The sequence below is a fragment of the Hemibagrus wyckioides genome, linkage group LG03, assembly GCF_019097595.1.
Source record: "Hemibagrus wyckioides isolate EC202008001 linkage group LG03, SWU_Hwy_1.0, whole genome shotgun sequence".
In the NCBI taxonomy this organism is placed as follows: domain Eukaryota; kingdom Metazoa; phylum Chordata; class Actinopteri; order Siluriformes; family Bagridae; genus Hemibagrus; species Hemibagrus wyckioides.
The window spans coordinates 14475399-14494199 of record NC_080712.1 but is presented as its reverse complement, the minus strand read 5'-3'; the positions used below and the strand labels follow the sequence as shown (position 1 = coordinate 14494199).

Sequence of the window (18801 nt, the reverse complement as noted above, 5' to 3'; positions counted from 1 at the left end):
ACTGTGTCAACTGTGCATGACTCAACACATCCATCTATATCTCCACATTTCAAACTGTCAGTACTGCTTCTACATGTATATGTTTACCTGTATGTTTATAAGTTATAAGAAAGTTTATAGTTCCTCTAGTTTGCACATTTTTTGTTTGCACATTTTTTCGGTGCTATGTGTCCTGTAATGTCTTGTGTTGTTTTTTTGTACTTTCTGTTTCTGCACTGATTTCTGTATTGCACTGTTTGCACCTGGTTGCACACGTTGCACTTTATGTAGCTAGAACAACTACTTCCTGTCATCAGCTCTGTGTTCTTGTGTTTGTTCTGTAGCTATATGTTGTTATGTTGTTTTATGTAGCAGCAGGGTCCTGGAGAAATGTCTTATTTCACTATGTACTGTGTCAGCTATATGTGGTTGAAATGACAATAAAAGCTTCTTGACTTATTTGCTTTTTCTGAGTAACCCAGACATTTCTGGATTGCTCAACCTGAATTATTCACTCTCTGTATTTTTGCTTGCTTAAATGTTTAGATGCATAAGGGCTTATTCTGCAGTAACTTGACTTTTAATGAGAATTTCTATTAACAGAATGTTAACCTAAAATTTTGCAACATCACATTTACATGTGTGTGGGTTTTTTTAAGCATTGCAAATGTGGGTTTGGTTCAGCTGAATCTGATTTCATTCAGTGCATGTTTCCGCATACCAGGAGTCTGTAGTAGATCCTCTGTTGAGATTTAGTCAGTCAAATGTCGTTGTTGTACTTCGTCTGCTTCCTGTTCGGGGTTGTTACAGCAGATCATTCGATTCACATGTTTGATTTTTGCACAGGTTTTACGCCGTTTTAAGGCAGTCCCTCTTAACTCTCACTGAGAGTGACTTGGTTAACCTGACTGAGTTAATCCCTCAGTGTCTGGGTTGGTTCCCTTTAGGGATGGGCAATACCACAATTTTTTAATACGATATGATACCCATACTTTTTGTTACAATTATAACGTTACCGATAATGATACCGAAACCACTTATTATTTTAAATGTAATTTTTTTTTTATTTTTCAAAATAATGTTAATTTTTAGAAAAACATGAAAGTAACAAAGAAGAAGTAACAGGAAAAGGCAAATTACAAACACATACTGGCCATTAATAATAAATTACACAAAATACACACACGTACACACACACATTCTTAACATTAAGGGGACATTCCAAACACATATTTATTATTATAGTGTACACAGTATTATACTTATTCTATCCACAGAAGGTCAGAATGTATTGGTATTATTATACTTGTGTGGACGTTTTTGGTCTCTATAACCTAAGAAATACTAGTACATCCCCCATACATGCAGAAGTGCGCGCGCGAGCAAACTGACGCAAACACACACACTTATATTTATTCTTATCCACCTAGTGTAATAGTTGAAGTGTTGTGGGTGTTCAAGGGGCTTAATAACAATAATAAACCACGGACACAAGACGAGCTCTTCATTCACAGCCTTTTTCTCCCGCTTTATTTCTCCATTTTTTTACACTCCCTCCTCCCCAAAAAGTCACTGCTCAATCAATATCAGCAAAATAAAATTGTCCCTTACAATCTTCCTTGTAAAAAAATAAAAGTCCATTCATGAATACGGAATATTAACAAAACATAGTTCATTCAACTCTTACACTAGTGGTAACGAGAGAGAGAGAGAGAGAGAGAGAGAGAGAGAGAGAGAGAGAGAGAGAGAGTTTATAAGTTAAGTAATTACTCTGCTCTTTGTACCTGGATAGGGTTTGCCCCCCTTAAAACTGTAACGTCTTTTGTTGTACAAAGGGAGACTGGGCAGAGGAAGACTGCAGTTTGTTAGTGTGTGTGTGTTGTCTGTAAGTGTTTATAAAAGGTTGCTTGTATTGTTGCTGTGTATGACTTTTTTTTATCACAAATATTGCATCCTACATTTTTTTCCGCTATTGAGAAGTAGCACCACATCACGCTACGTTTCCTTTCTGCCCTCGTGCCTCTCTGTAATGCGGAAGTGTGTGTGTGTGTGTGTGTGTGTGGAGTACGTAGCTGAATGGCACATGATCACTCGCCGCAGACCGAACGGTATGTAACGTCATGTATACAAACCATCACCGACCATCTTATACACAGCGCTGAAAGCATTTAGTTATGCAAAAATTATTAATATAGTTAAAATATCGATACTTTTTAGAAAATATCGATAACAAATTTGAAGCTTCTGAGTTACGATATATCGATACTCCAACATCGATGTGCACATGCCTAGTTCCCTTACAGGAAATGAACCGGAGCGGCTGATGTGAGAACTTATTCAATCAAATTGAGTTATGTTAATATTTATTCAACAGACGAGAGCGCTTATCAGAGACAGTTTCGGTTTCTGTGTGTGAGAGAGAGAGAGAGAGAGAGAGAGAGAGAGCGAGAGAGCGCGCGCAATAAACTTTTTCATTTAGACTCATTAAACTAGGGTGGAGATTTGCGGTGCCTGCGTTACTCACAACACCATATTTGCCTGCATATAGCTCAATATCTCTGAAGGACACTTTCTGTGGTATTTATTCTCCTTTGTAAAGGTAAGATTAAGCTACATTTTTACCAGTTTCTATATAAAGAATTTCTAAACAGTATATCTGTTTATTTTTGAGCAAAGTGACGTTAAAATGAAACTAACTAGGCTTTTAATATGGAATGAATGCAGTAAATAGACATAATAAAGTTCATATCCATTAGCAAAAATCAAACTGTGATCATTAAAACAGTACACAGAAGACAAATAGGACATGTCTGTAACAAAAAGAAAATTAAATGGGGGAAATGTAACTATAAACTAGTCTGGTGATTTCAGTTTATTAAGCAGCAGTAAAACAGGGTGAACTGATCAAACTGGAAGAGAGTCTTTGTCTGCTGGATAGTGCAGGTAAACTGGAAACAGTTTATTATTGCTACTAAGGGTTGTGTCACCTGCGACACTGCACTATAGTTTTCATGTGCTTTGGCAATGGCATAATAGGAAAAGGGCCTTATAGCCCTAAGGTTGTAGGTTGTTAATCTTTTAGTTTTTGTCAATATTTTTCCAAAATGACCCCTTCAAGATCAGGAAACAAGCAGAAAAAGAAAAAACTTACAATAACCTTGTAGCATAAGTGTGCACACTCGTTAACTAACACTTTATTAAAGCACACTGTGTTATGATTTTTCACATCACTCTAATTTTGGCTTAGGTTCCCTATTCACCAGATTGTGAGAGGATCTCCTGTGCACAGCTATTTTAAAGTTATCCCACCAAATTTTTGATAGGATCTAGATCTGGTCTTTGATTGATCCATTCCAAAACAATGATCTTTTTCTTCTGAAGCCATTCCTTTGTTGACCAGGGCCTGAGTCCCACAGAATGATGTTACTTCCACCATGCTTGCTGTGTGCATAGTGTTCATTGGGTGAAAAGATGTATTGTTTTTGTGCCAAACATATCTTTTCAAATTAGGCCCAAAAATGATATCATGTTTTTATCAGACTGAGTTATCCCATGCTCCATCAAAAAGGTGTGAAAATGAGTTATTTTTGTTTCCTCTTTTCCCAAAAACAGTTCTGTTAGCTTTTCACTTGAGTTTTGTTTGTTGCTACAACACATGCAAAGTACATCTGTTTATATGTTTCATATATTGTGTTTGTTTTAAAGATGGATGAGTTTGACATTATTGATGCTGCTGAAATTGAAGAAATTAAAAGGTCATTAGCCAATGAAGATCTGCCGTCAGCTGTTGACAAGATTAAGGATTACTTTGAACAACAAGACCGCGTGGAACTGAACATTGCTGTAACGGGAGAGTCTGGATCTGGAAAGTCCACATTTATCAATGCCTTCAGGGGTTTAGGGGATGAAGATGAAGGCTCTGCAGAAACTGGTGTTGTAGAGACCACTACAGAGCCTACTGCTTACCCTCATCCCAAATTCCTGAATGTCAAATTATGGGATCTCCCTGGCATTGGAACCCCAAGATTCAAAGCTGATGAATATCTCAAACAAGTTCAATTTGAACGTTATGATTTTTTCATCATCATAGCATCAGATCGTTTCAGAGAATGCCACGCCAATCTGGGAAAAGAGATATTAAATATGAACAAGAAGTTTTATTTTGTTCGCTCAAAGATTGACAGCAACATTGAGGCTGAAAAAAGGAAGAAGACATTTAATGAAGAAGAGACACTGAAGAAAATCAGAGAGAACTGCATTAAAGGTTTACTTTTAGAAAAAATATTATGCTCTTAACTCATTTAATATTATTACTTAAAGTTTTTTACACATATATGATAATTAGGGAAGTAAAATGTAAATATTAATGCTAATAATTCATATCATAATAATATAATTTATTCCATTTTAGATCAGTGTCATGATGATTAATCATTTGAAATTTTTTTTATTGTTTTTAAAAACTTTTAATTGTGTGTTTAACTTTTCATCTTAGGGCTTGGAGAGATTGGTCTAAAATCTCCCACTGTCTTCCTGATCTCTTGTTTTGAACTCAGTCTTTATGATTTCAACCATTTTGAGGAGACCATGGAGAGGGAACTTCCCCAGCACAAGAGAGATGTACTGATCCTGGCCCTTCCAAACATCACTCTGGAGATCAATGAGAGGAAAAAGAAGGCACTGCAGAGGAACATATGGAAGTTGGCTCTGCTCTCTGCCTCAGTTGCCGCTGTGCCGATACCTGTTTTAAATGCAGCTGCATCAATCAGTGCAGATGTGGCCATCTTGGTGGTAGAGCTTAAGAAATATTACAATGCATTCAGTTTGGACCCAGCTTCCTTACAGAGGCTTTCTGAGAGATCAGGGAAGTCAGTAAATCAGCTAAAAGCTGTGATGAAGTCTCCTCTCAATCAGGAAATAACCAAAGATCTGGTTATTAGATTGCTGACAAGTTCAGGTCTTTTTGTTGCAGAATCAGCAGCAGAATACTTTCTGGGCTTTATTCCTGTTGTGGGATCTCTCATGTCTGGATCAGTGTCTTTTGCTACTATTTACATCATACTTCAGCGTTGTCTTAATGAGCTCGCTGAAGATGCCCACAATGTGCTCATGGAAGCTTTGCAAACAGAAGTCTAACAATTAAAGCAGTGTGATGTTCAACTTACATCATAAAATCTTTTTACAAAAAATACCATCATAAATTGAATTTAACTTTTTATTTCTTTTTGTTTCATTTTTCATGATCAGATGGAATCCAGTCCTCAATAAGTAACAGCTAAGGGTAAAACAGGCAATGATTAGGGTTTTTTCCAACAGAACAATGGCTTAACTTTAATTGGTTAATTGCCTTAAAACCTGCATGATTATTGTCATGTTGCATGTGTATATGAAGGATTTTTCAATGGCTTTGAATGTGACAGAACCAATCAGATTTTACAACCATAACTAAATGTGTAATTTGTCATTTAACATTATTACATTATATTTAATGAGAGGCAATATATATATATATTATGACTACTTCCTGATTTTATTTTTAGGTCTATCATTTTGTTTACTATTAATGTCATTTTTTAATGTCAGATTTTATCTTCTTGATTAATGAACTGTAAACAATTTGTGATCCCAGTTATATTAATGATATCCAGTCTTTTTAGGCATCATGTGGAAAGATTTAAATTAAAGATTTATTAAATGCTCTTTATGACTTCTCATTACTGTACATGCTGTTGTGTAAATGTATGATGTTGATTGGTGCTGAGACTGACTGGAATTAATAAGAGGAAATAATCATCCAAGGTATGCAGGTGTTTCTCACTATTCCTGGCATTTATCCAGGCTTTACAGATACAATAGGATATACACTATATTGGCAAAGGTTTTGGGACACCCCTCCAAATCACTCAATTCAGGTGTTCCAATCACTTCCATGGCCACAGGTGTATAAAATCAAGCACCTAGGCATGCAGACTGTTTTTACAAACATTTGTGAAAGAAGATAAGATAAGATAAACCTTTATTCGTCCCGCAGTAGGGAAATGTCCATGTTACAGCAGCAACAAAAGAAGAAAAATGTGCAAATATGAAAAATTATCAGAAAGATAAAGAAATCTATATGAATACAGAAGAAAAATAAGAATAACAATAATTTCACAAAAACACACAAACAATTGCACTTGCTTATTGCACATCATAAATTGTTGTTATTGCACTCCTGTATTACACGGGATTAAAATTATTGTAATTCACAGATGTTACGTCCCAGTCTAGGGTTGGGGCGAACAGCAAAAGAATGGATCGGGGTTCTATTTTAAACTGTATGGAAAAGGTGGAACACAACGGTGTTATATAGTAGAACGAATTAGACTGAAACGTTAGCATACAAAATAGTGAGGTTTGTACTGCTTTACAAAATATACACATGAACAAAAAATACACACACAACACCGGGATCAGCTTCAGGGTGGGCCCAGGCCAAATTAATAAACAAAAGTTATCTGTGTTTTAGAAACTAGCTTGCCAACAAAAAAACAAAACACAAACAAAAATACAGGTACCTTCCCTAACTCCCTAAACCAAAAACAGTGAAGAAATTCCCTCATTCCCTCTTCCCCAAAATAAATGGCAGCCACACCCCTACTACCGGTGAGTGCACAAACATATAGTGAAGTTATTTATAATGGGATTATCTACATATACATATACAAAGAGCCAAGCAACCAAACCAAAGGACAAAGCAATAATTGAAGTCAATGGGAGGGAAAAGTCAGAACCAGATAACACAGTCCAAGATCAAAAGGTCAAAATCTTCTTCTTTCGGCTTTTCCCTTTAGAGGTCGCCACAGCGAATCATCTCTCTCCACCTAGCCTTATCTTCTGCATCCTCAACACTTGCACCCACTAGCTTCATATCCTCATTTATTACATCCATATACCTCCTCTTTGGCATTCCTCTTTTCCTCCTGCCTGGCACCTCCATGTCCAACATTCTCCTACCAGTATACTCACTTTCCCTTCTCTGGACATGTCCAAACCATCTTAACCTGGCCTCTCTAACCTTGTCCCCCAAACGTCCTACATGAGCTGTCCCTCTGATGTACTCGTTCCTAATCCTGTCCAACCTTGTCACTCCCAAAGAGAACCTCAACATCTTCAGCTCTGCTACCTCCAGCTCTGACTCCTGTCTCTGTCTCAGTGATACTGTCTCTAAACCATACAGCATGGCTGGTCTCACCACTGTCCTGTACACCTTCCCCTTGAGTCTCGCTGAAATTTTTCTATCACACAGAATTCCCGACACCTTTTTCCACCCATTCCAACCTGCCAGCACTCACTTCTTTACCTCTTTCCCACACTCTCCATTACTCTGGACTGTTGACCCCAAGTACTTAAACTCCTGTACCTTCTTCACCTCTTCACCCTGTAATCTTACTGTTCCCTCCCTGTCATTCACACACATGTACTCAGTCTTACTACGACTGACTTTCATTCCTCTTCTCTCCAGTGCGAACCTCCACCTCTCCAGGTTTTCCTCCACCTGCTCCCTGCTCTCACTACAGATCACAATGTCATCTGCAAACATCATTGTCCAAGGAGACTCCTGTCTGACCTTCTCTGACAACTGGTCCATCACCATAGCAAACAGGAAGGGGCTCAGAGCCAATCCCTGATGCAGTCCCACCTGAACTCCTCTGTCTGCCCTACAGCACACCTCACCACTGTCCTGCTCCTCTCATACATGTCCTGCACCACTGACATACTTCTCTGCTACTCCTGACTTCCTCATACAGTACCACAGCTCTTCTCTTGGCACCCTGTCATACGCTTTCTTCAAGTCTACAAACACACAGTGCAACACTCTCTGACCATCCCTATACTTCTCCATCAACATTCTCAGAGCAAAAATTGCATCTGTTGTGCTCTTTCTGGGCATGAAGCCATACTGCTGCTCACAAATTTCCACTACCTTCCTTAACCTAGCTTCCACTACTCTTTCCCATAGCTTCATTGTATGGCTCATCAACTTTATCCCCCTATAGTTGCTGCAACTCTGCACATCACCCTTATTCTTAAAGATCAGCACTAATACGCTTCTTCTCTATTCCTCAGGCATCTTCTCACTCTCTAAAACCCTGTTAAACAGACTAGTTAAAAATTCCACTGCCGCCTCTCCTAGACACTTCCAGACCTCCACTGGGATGTCGTCAGGACCAACTGCCTTTCCATTTTTCATCTTCTTCAAAGCCTTCCTGACTTCATCCTTTCTAATCTTATCTACTTTCTGTTCCACAGAGTTCACCCCTTCTACTCTTTTTTCCCTCTCATTTTCCTCATTCATCAGCTCTTCAAAGTACTCCTTCCATCTCCTCTGTACACTCTCCTCACTTGTGAGCACCTTTCCATCTCTATCCTTAATAACTCTAACTTGCTGCACATCCTTCCCATCTTGATCCCTATGCATAGCTAACCTGTACAAGTCCTTCTCTCCATCTCTAGTGTCTAACCTAGTGTACAACTCATCATACGCCTTCTGCTTGGCCTTAGACACCTCCCTCTTCACTCTGTGCTGTAACTTCTTGTATTCCTGTCTATTCTCTTCAGTCCTGTCTATGTCCCGCTTCTTCTTGGCTAACCTCTTCCTTTGAATACTATCCTGAACTTTCTCATTCCACCACCAAGTCTCCTTATCTTCTTTCCTCCTTCCAGATGACACACCCAGCACCTTTCTTCCTGCCTCCCTGATCACTTCTGCTGTAGTTTCCCAGTCATCTTGCAGCACTACCTGACCACCCAGAGCCTGCCTCAACTTCTGTCTAAATTCCTCACAACATTCCTCCTTTTTCAGCTTCCACCACTTGGTTTTCTTCTCCATCTCTATCTTTGACCTCTGCTTACAGACCATCAAAGTCATCCTACACATCACCATCCTATGCTGTCTGGCTACACCCTCTCCTACTACCACTTTAGAGTAACTAATCTCTTTCAGATTGCCTCTTCTATGTCTACCTGTGTGCTCCTACCTCCACTCTTGTAAGTCACTCTATGCTCCTCCCTCTTCTGAAAATAAGTGTTAACCACAGCCATGTCCATCCTCTTAGCAAAGTCCACTACCATCTGTCCTTCAAGGTTCCTTTCCTTAACTCCAAACTTGCCCATCACCTCCTCATCACCTGTGTTCCCCTCACCAACATGTTCATTAAAATCTGCTCCAATCACCACTCTCTCACCTGTGGGAATACTCTCTACCACGTTATCTAATTCACTCCAGAATCTCCCTTTCTCCTCTAACTCACAACCTACCTGTGCGGCATAACCACTAACAACATCCAACATCACCCCTTCAATCTCCAACTTCAGACTCATCACCCTGTCTGACACTCTCATCACCTCCAGAACATTCCTCACAAACTCCTCCTTCAGGACCACACCTACCCCATTTCTCTTACTATCCACACCATAAAAAACAGCTTGAATCCTGCTCCTATACTACGAGCCTTGCTACCTTTCCACCTGGTCTCCTGTACACACAGTATATCCACCTTCCTTCTCTCCATCATATCAGCCAGATCTCTACCTTTCCCTGTCATAGTACCAACATTCAGAGTTCCTATTCTCAGTCCTACCCTCTTACCTGTCCTCTTCTCTCTCTGTCTACGCACTCTCCTTCCTCCTCTACTTCTTCGACCAACAGTAGCCCAATTTCCACCAGCACCCTGTAAGTCAACGGCGCCAATGGCGGTCGTTGTTAACCCGGGCCTCGACCGATCCGGTATGAAATTTAGAGTACTGACGATTCACATGGTTAAATTTGGCAATGTCTTACGCCGGATGCCCTTCCTGACGCAACCCTCTCCATTTATCCGGGCTTGGGACCGGCACAGAAGTCACTGGACTGTGAACCCATGGCTAGATTATCAAAAGGTCTAAATCACAATCACAAATTCTCTCCCCAGCACAACCAACACCTCCGCCTTCCCACGTCTCTCTCCGATTTATGAATGGTTGCTGATTGATGACATCACTCTCAGGGCGGAAGCGACCGTGTGGAAGGTGAGGTAGATGCCGGTGTAGCGACAGTCGGAAAACCTGGAGTGGAGTCTGGAGCGGCGCGCGACCTGGACACAATACACACACGTGCGCAACAAAGCACAGCAACACATGCAGATACAAAACACATACAGCGACCAACATGTTGCGGGTTGTAACACAGTTTAGGAATATCACATACAACAGTGTGTATTATGATGACAGGTTATTTCACAGTTAGAACACAGAATAAAAATCAGTATGAACAATGTGTATTATGGTGACTGGTTCACTGGGAGCAGCTCTGATTGTAAAGTTTAATAGCAGTGGGGAGAAAAGACCTTCTCTATTGTTCCTTCAGACATTTAGGATGTAACAGTCTGTCACTGAAGGAGCTGCTCAGAGATGTATCTGTGTCATACAGGGGATAAGAGTCATTCTCCAGCAAGGATGATAGCTTAGCTACCATCCTCCTTTCTCCCACCTCCTGTATTGTGGCCAGGGGCATCCCCAGAACTTTAGGTTACTTACGTAACCCCGGTTCTCTGATAACAGGAGTGAGGTATCTCACTATGGGAATCGCCTCGGGTGTGACCGATCCTGGAAGCACCAATTACACCACGTCTGTCGGTTAACAGACCAATCACGAAAGCCACCCTCATATATATCACTGCCAGCGGTCCCTGACTCATTCTCAGCATATCTCTTCTCCGTGCTGCTGCAAGGAGGGAAGTGTGGTGAGATACCTCACTCCTGTTATCAGAGAACCGGGGTTAAGTAACCTAAAGTTGTCTTTCAAACATTCGTTCGGTATCTCACTATGGGATATAGACCACTCCCGTATTGCAGATATGCTGTCCGAAGCAGGCCTGTCATCATGTCTCATAATGCATGATAACATAAACACAAAGCCTCCCTTATTCCCAGAATGGAACGAAGACATGTGTGAAAAACAAAAGATCACTCCTCTGCAAGTTTGCGCTTTTTTTTTTTTTTTATACACACTTAGGATGGAATGAGCCCGCAATGGCTCTGTAACATCCAGCCTATAAAATCGGACAAAAGTGTGTGATGAAGCCCAGCTCAACACCGCACAGATTGAATTGAAACACCCTGGTAGAATGAGCCCTCAGCCCTTCTGGAGGACTAAGATCCATGCTATTATAGCCCAATATAATAGCTTCCACTACCCAGTGGGACAGGCGCTGAGAGGAGGTAGGTTTACCCCTATGAGAATCAGCTCATGAGACAAATAACTGATTACTCCTTTGTCGGAACTCAGAGCCCCTTCCGAGTGGACATATCACAGGATGGAATTTTAGTTTGTATCTATTTCTCTTAGCTTTCCCAATGAACTCCACAAGCTATAAAACTTAGCCAAAATAACAGAGATCTCACTCAACAGATGAGAAGAAGCAAGTTTCTTTATTCAGCCATGCAGTCAATAACATGCATTTCTGAAGAGAGCAGCTGGTCTCAAAAACCCCGAAAAAGTCCCCTCTACTTATACCCCAGGTGCCACCTTTACTCTAATTTAAATATTTCCAGCAATTTCCCATTATATTCAGTGTATGGCTACTTTAGTCCCTCCTTCCTTAGTTTACATACGTTTCCCAGTTCCCATTATTTTCGCATTTGTCCCAACCGCCCCTAAATTGATACCATCCTCCATGACATTCCAATGACGTCAATTTTCCTCCTCTCCAGTTCCCCTTATTTTTAGGCTAAGTCAACAATTTTTAGAAAAAATTGGCGCTTACTTATTGACGCCACTTCCTTATTGACTTCATTTGACCGTCACCTCTCAAAGGTGCTTCCTCGGCTCATCCTGACCTTGCGCGTTGCCCTCCACAACAATGTGTAAGTACCTTGCTCTCTTCTTCTATGTCATGATGACTTTTCCCTCTACTTACTTGATCTAAGTTTTATTTACTATATTTAAAATAAGCTGTGCCATTAAGCTGCCTCATATCCTTTTCTCTTTTCATCACTGTTGGTTGCTGGTATTCCAATGCTATTGTCTCCACTACCTGCCTGTCACTGTCATGTCACAGTGACCTGGCCTACTTCCCCCACTGTGTTCCTTTTGCCTTAGTACACGCTCTCTTTTGCTGATTACATAGTCACGCAATATGCCCTTCACTCATCTTCACTCATCTCTCCCCATTTCCCATTTTTCCTTCCAGCTCAGTCAGCCCGACACGCTATCTTCCGGGGAAGTCCCAGGGGTGCTCTGCGACGCTATCGCCAGTATCAGCTATCCTGTCTGGCCATTGAACTTACTGGTTTCCTGGAACACCTATCTGAATCCTCTATTCCTGAGTCTCCTTACCTCGCTCACCATATCGTTAGAGATACCGTCTGTCTTGATCAGAGCACCCAATTTCACCCCACAACCTGTGATCAGTCTACTCAACCCTCTACTGGCACTGGACACGCACCACCTCTCAAGGCATCCAGACTGAGGATTTCCCTGTTGAGATCTCCTCTAATGATTCTTCCTCTGACTCTTCTTCATCTCCTAATTCTCCTGACATTCCCCAACTTTCTCCTGAATTTGTGCCTATGCCTTACAGTGTTCATGATATTCCTCAGTCTTCTCCTGACTATTCGCCCCCAACTTCTCCCACTGATTACTCTCCAACTTCTCCTCAGGATCCCGAGATCCCCTCCTCTACAACTGACCCTCCGGTCCCACTGATCCCATTGGATAGGCTGGCTGACTGAGTTGTAACTCCTAATGTTCCAATAAATCTCTCCTCTTTTCTGTTTCTTCAGTCCCAGTGTGGTTATTACGCTAGCATGCTGCCATTAATAATTCTGCATGATTATTATAAAGACTATGATTGCCATAAAGGCTATGTCTGGTTATTATAGCTATTATTAATCAAAGCTAACTACTTAATCAATGGCTAAATAATTCTTGATAGATGCACACTACTCCTAGGCAGAATATTGCTAAGTCAGAGCTTAGAGCATTGAGTACATTATTACTTAAGCTACTTTTGAAGCTAGGTATATAATTCAAAGCTGGGTATATTATTTTTTCTCCGACACCTTCTTAGTCCCTTCGTCCTGTCCATGTAGTGATGCAATGCACGGACAGGGCACAAGCAATGAAGCCGCTCCTCTTCCAATGAGGAAAAAGGCAGCGGATGAAAAGACAGTAAAACCACCTGTCTAGAGGCGAGAGCTGACTCGCTCACCTTAGGCACAAAAGCTGGATTAGTCTTGAGAGTTACTTGTGAGAAATCCATAGCAAACTACATACAGGAGTTATGAACCAACAACACATGCAGTTCACTAACCCATTTCGCGGTTGAATGAATCTCCGTCAGCCACAATTTCCTTGGCCATTTCGGAGCAATCAGTATTACTGACTGCCTTCTCTTACTCTTTTTAGAGTTGGTACGATCAGACTCAGTGGAGGAAACGCATAAAGCAGAACGTTTGGCCACGGGTGTACCAGAGCATCCACACCCATAGGTGCACTGTCTCTCGCCAGAGAGAAGAATAGAGGGTGATGAGTATTTTCGTGCGAGGCGAAGAGATCTACGGCAGCTCGGCCGAACCTCTCCCACAACTGGTCCACTACCTGAGGGTGGATCCTCCATTCTCCGTACAGAGGATTCCCTCTGGACAGGAGATCCGCCCCTGTGTTCATTATCCCCGGGACATGAGCCACCCGTAATGAATAAAAATGCTTCATGCCCCACACCATCAGTCTTCGAGCCAGACTGTGGAGCTGAGGAGAATGCGTGCCTCCCTGGCAATTTATATATGCCACTGCCATTGTGTTGTCTGATATGACCAGAACGTGGTAATTCTGTAGGAACTGTACAAAATGTTTCAATGCTAGAAACACTGTTAACAGTTCCAGGAAGTTTATGTGTGCATTCTGTAGTGAGACGGGCCATTTCCCTTTAGTAAGCGTCTTTCAAATCCACTGATGTAAACCAGTCTCCGGGACGAATAACATTGTATAATGTTTTCACTGTGAGCATTGTGAACTTGTACCTTCTGAGATGTTTCCGCAAATCCAGAATGGGACGGAGACCCCCCCTCTTGGGAATGACAATGTACTGAGAGTAAAAACCGTGTTGCCTGTCCTCCCACGGCACAACCCGAATTGCTCTTTTGCTCAATAAAGAGGTTATTTCCTCCTCTAAAATCTGAGCTGACTCCCCTTCTGCTACTGACATTAACACACTGTTGAAGAATGGAGGTTTTACAGCAAACTGCAGACGATAACCTCATTTTATCGTGGATAAAACCCAAGGGTGTACTGCGCATGTGCGCCAACTCTCTGCATGAGCAGCAAGCGGACCGCTGCAGCTCTTGCTCACTGATAGCGCAACGGCGCCATCCAGCAGCAGAGCTGGGGTTTGCAGCTCTGATTTGGGTGTTTTTGTGTGTATTTTTGTTTTTATTTTCACACACTTCTGTGCCCTTGGCCCACTGCCTGAATGCACAGGGAACATTTTTATTTCTTTTACATGAAAACATTTGTGTAAACCCTCGTCCTCTCTCTTGCATAACCCCGCGGGTGGAGAGGGGAGGAACAACTTGTGGGGCACTGGATGTACTGGTGCCAGCTCTCCAACAAGATAACTTTCCCCTGTTAAACATCTGTCCTGAATCACACCCCGACGCTTCTTTGCTAGTGGGGGGGGGGGCTAGTTTGGGCAAGACTCCTGTGATGTGTAGAGGGGTGCTACAGAGACTCCGTGAGTGCTGTAGCCCCTCTTCTTCTGATTCACAATTAGACCACAGGTTAGGTTGCCCGCCTCTTTTTCCCCCTTGAGGGTCACTGCAGCCCCAAAAAGGGCTTTCGGCTCCACAGGGGCATCAAGGAAGTCTGCCTTCTCCCTTTCTGACAAACCTGTCAATCCCAACCACGGGGCTCTTTCCCCCACCATGGCTAAGCCCATGCTGCGGCTGCAGCTCTGGACTGCTCCACTAGAGGAGCGCAGGTTGAGATCTGCAATGACGCAGATTTCTTCCCATAATGCTGAGTCAGGCGACCCAGCATCAATCTGCCACCCCATCTCCTCCATAAACTCAGGAGCGGGAAATTTTTGGAAAAAGAGAAGCTGACAGTCTCTCTGTCTGTCCCGGTAGTGAAGGAGAGGAGGAGGATAGGGCTGCCCACCGATTAGGGTGGAGGTGACTTGCCACCGATAATTCGACTGGGGAAGGGGGGGGATTGGACATCCCCAACTCCTCCATATTGTGGACATCCAGCCTAGAGAAACCTTTAACAGGCACCTCTGACTCCCAAACATGCTTTGCACAGAGAATGAGAGTCTTTAGAAGAGATCATAGACCCATATGCGCATGGTCGAGAGGGATCTTTCCCTTTCACTGTGCTACCGGATAGGCTCGCAGTCGCCATAACAGAGATGCGAAAACTGGCAGATTAACGAGATCACCACAACATGCCTCTCGATATCAGGTCTCATAACAATTATTCCGTCACACCGCTTAACACAGGGGAATAACTCAGAGAAAAAGGAGCTCGTGACTGCTCGAAAGGAAAATGAGAACCCGCCTTGAGGCGTTGGTCCCCACTCCAAAAAAAAGGAGAAAAACAGCAGAAAGAGAAAATATGCACTTTAACAGTGAATATTTCTCCAAAGAAGCAGCCGCATTTAGCGACGTACCTAAAATAACGGCTCGTCTTTGAACAGTTTAGCGGCCACCCCTTACAAGGATCTGCTGAGGATAGCTTCACTATAGGATCTTCACGGGGAAGAGAACGACAATGAGGCAGGGACCACTGGCAGCGATATATATGAGGGAGGCGGGACTCCTGCATCACTTTCGTGATTGGTCTGTCAACTGACAGACGTGGTGTAATTGGTGCTTCCAGGATCGGTCACACCCGAGGCGATTCCCATAGTGAGATACCGAACGAATGTTTGAAAGAGAACTGAGCTGGCCTTCCTGATTAGCTTGTCCAGTCTCTTCCTGTCTGCAGCAGAGATGGTGCTGCACCAGCAGACCACTCCATAGAAGATGGCTGAGGCCACCACAGTGTCAAAAAAAGTCTTCAGTAGTGCTCGCTGCACTCCAAAAGACCTTAGTCTCCTCAGCAATAAGAATCTGCTCTGTCCTTTCTTGACGATTGCATCCGTGTTATCTATCCAGTCCAGTTTGTTGTTCAGATAAACACCCAGTTATTTATAGAAATCCACTCTCTCAATGTCCTTTCCCTGAATGTTCACTAATGGTAGTGAAGGGTGTTTGAGCCTGCCGAAAGAGTCTGACATCATCAGTGATCTCATTAGGAGGCTTGCCATGTTCTGCTCTTGATATAATTGTTGTCCAAAATCCAAATCAATTACTCTTAAAGTTAGATTTTAATATAAACCTGGAAAAAATATATATGTTTAATCAGTATTTAATCAGTACCACTACCACTGTCTTATATGCTTTCTGATTCTATTCAAATTTTGTGTGTTGTTCATTTTCTTAGCAGCTAAAAAAGTCTTTACTTAATAAACATCTTTCTCAACTTTGGAAGTTAATATGTTAGAATGGACCATGATATCTTGGACCTTTTCCATACTTGGAAATATGACAAAAACATTGAAATTTTTAACACTAATAAAAAATAAAACAAAAACACTAAACACAATAATACTATTTTTTATAAAGATACCACTGTTCTGTTCTGTTTTGATCATGTAATTAGCTATTTACTTGGTGGGAAACAATAATATAGATTCTGTAAAATGCTTGTGAGGCAATCTTTTGAAGCAGTGGGACATCTGTTTTTAAACCATTTTGTTCCCAGTGTGGTTTAATTTCATTTCTGTTTTTTATCTGGCAGGCACTTTTATCCATTCAGCATTATCAAGGCATCTGGAGACTTTAAAATATTATCAGCAGACATTCTGTCTAGATGCAAAATCTCTTAAGTTGGTTAATATAACAGGAATTTCATTTGAGGTACAGTACATTGTATCTTATTGTAATGAAGCGCCGGAGGCATCAGAGTAGAATCCATGAGCAGTTTATTACAGGTAACACAGGGCAAATATTGTAGTCGAGAAAACAAACACAGGTCAAAACCGGAAAATCAAAATCGCTCACCCTAGCGAGGGTAAACAAATCTGAAGCGCAAAACAGAAGAGGCTTAGTCGAAAAGACAGGCGAGGTCATACACAAATAATCCAAAAACACTAGGCAAAGGCAGTAGTCAAAAACAGGCAAGGGTCAAAGCACAAGAAACATTCACAGATATACTAAATGCTCGGTATGTCATGTGGGGATGATACTTCACATTGAGCCAGGTGTGCATGTGGTTTAAATGTCTGTGTAAAATCAGAAGTGGATCACATGACTAATTAGAACTCAGGAGAGGGCTCCCTCTGAGTAGTGTAAACTCCTGATGGGACATGACACTTTTATTTACTCTTTTATTTTCCTATTTTCATTTATATTGAGTCCTCATTCACAACTTGTGAATTATATGAATAATATCCATACATCAGAAATATGTATGAATCCTATGCAAAGGTTCAGAAAAAAAATCTCCATTTTTAGTTACTGAATTTGTTTGGGTAGTTATATGTATCTTTGTTGTGATGGGCTGGAAATTTTGCTAAAAACCTGTGAACCACAGTTAATGATATTACCACAAACACAGCAATATATTTTAAATCCATTATAGTATATCCAGCATTCTTTATATTTTGCCATTGATATTTTTAAGGCCCAAACTAGGTTGTGGAAGTGGTTAAGACTTTGGGCTACTGCTTTGTGAGTCAAATTCAAAGCTCAGCACTTAATTGCAGCCAGGGGTGTAGCCCCAATTCTTGGGCCTTATGCAAAGACAGTGTATGGAGGTCCCCTTTCCCATCATCTCATGATCCATGCTATTTATCACTTTTTTTTAAAATAATAATATAAAAGTGTACACACTTTACTTATTTACAGTAATTGTTGTCAAATCATTGATGTAAAATAGAAAAGAACATTATTAAAAATTTTAATACCATGTACAGTATAAAAAAATTCTATGCATTGCATGCATGTTAATGCAGCACAGAAACAATTTTGTGTATAAATTGTGCTATACCAAGAGAGGTATTGTCGGTCCTGGAAGGCCACTGTCCTACAGAGTTTAGCTCCAACCTTAATCAAGCACACCTGAACAAGCTAATCAAGGTCTTCAGGAATACTAAGGCTTATAGACAGTTATGTTTTGTTTTGTTTTTTCTTCTTCGTCTTAGGGTTGAAGGTAAAATCTACAGGACAGCGGCTCGCCAGGATTGACTTTGCCTACCCCTGTGACTTTATACTATAAATCAGGGGTGTCCAATCTTATCCAGAAAGGGCCGGTGTGGGTGCATTTTTTCATTCCAACCAAGCACAAGCTATACCTGATTCCAACTGGCTAATCAGAAGATCTTGGCTTTTAGTAGACTTCTGATCAGTTGGAATGAAAACCTGCACCCACATCCGCCCTTTGCGGATAAGATTGGATATCCCTGCTATAAATAAAGTACCTCAGGTATCCCCTTTTAGATAAAAATGACAACTTAATGATTTATTTGAATTGTGTTTTATTAAGAGAGATTGTGCTCGTTCTCCAGAACATTATTATTCTTTCAATCAGTAATATAAATAAATAAACAATATAACTCAAATAACCACTTTGTCTTCTTTCAAAGCATATCTGCCTAATTAAAAATAAATAAAATTATCAAATAATCAAAAGTGAAAAAGGCTGAAAAACTAGCAGAAGAACCTTGCTGTAATGGACCCACTGCTGCACTCTCTGAGACA

At 41.2% G+C, this 18801-nt stretch overlaps 1 protein-coding gene across 2 annotated transcripts; it reads left to right on the top strand.

Moving 5' to 3' along the window:
• Positions 1-1940: 1940 nt before the first annotated feature.
• LOC131351346 (interferon-inducible GTPase 5-like) lies at positions 1941-5633 on the top strand. 2 transcript variants are annotated; one of them, XM_058386751.1, is made up of 3 exons: positions 1941-2087; positions 3685-4243; positions 4475-5633. In XM_058386751.1, the coding sequence occupies exons 2-3, from the start codon at positions 3685-3687 to the stop codon at positions 5113-5115; spliced, it is 1200 nt and encodes a 399-aa protein (XP_058242734.1). In that variant the 5' UTR covers positions 1941-2087; the 3' UTR covers positions 5116-5633. The 2 variants fall into 2 exon arrangements, with proteins under 2 accessions (XP_058242734.1, XP_058242733.1); XM_058386750.1 differs by lacking the exon at positions 1941-2087 and adding an exon at positions 2095-2578.
• Positions 5634-18801: the final 13168 nt, after the last annotated feature.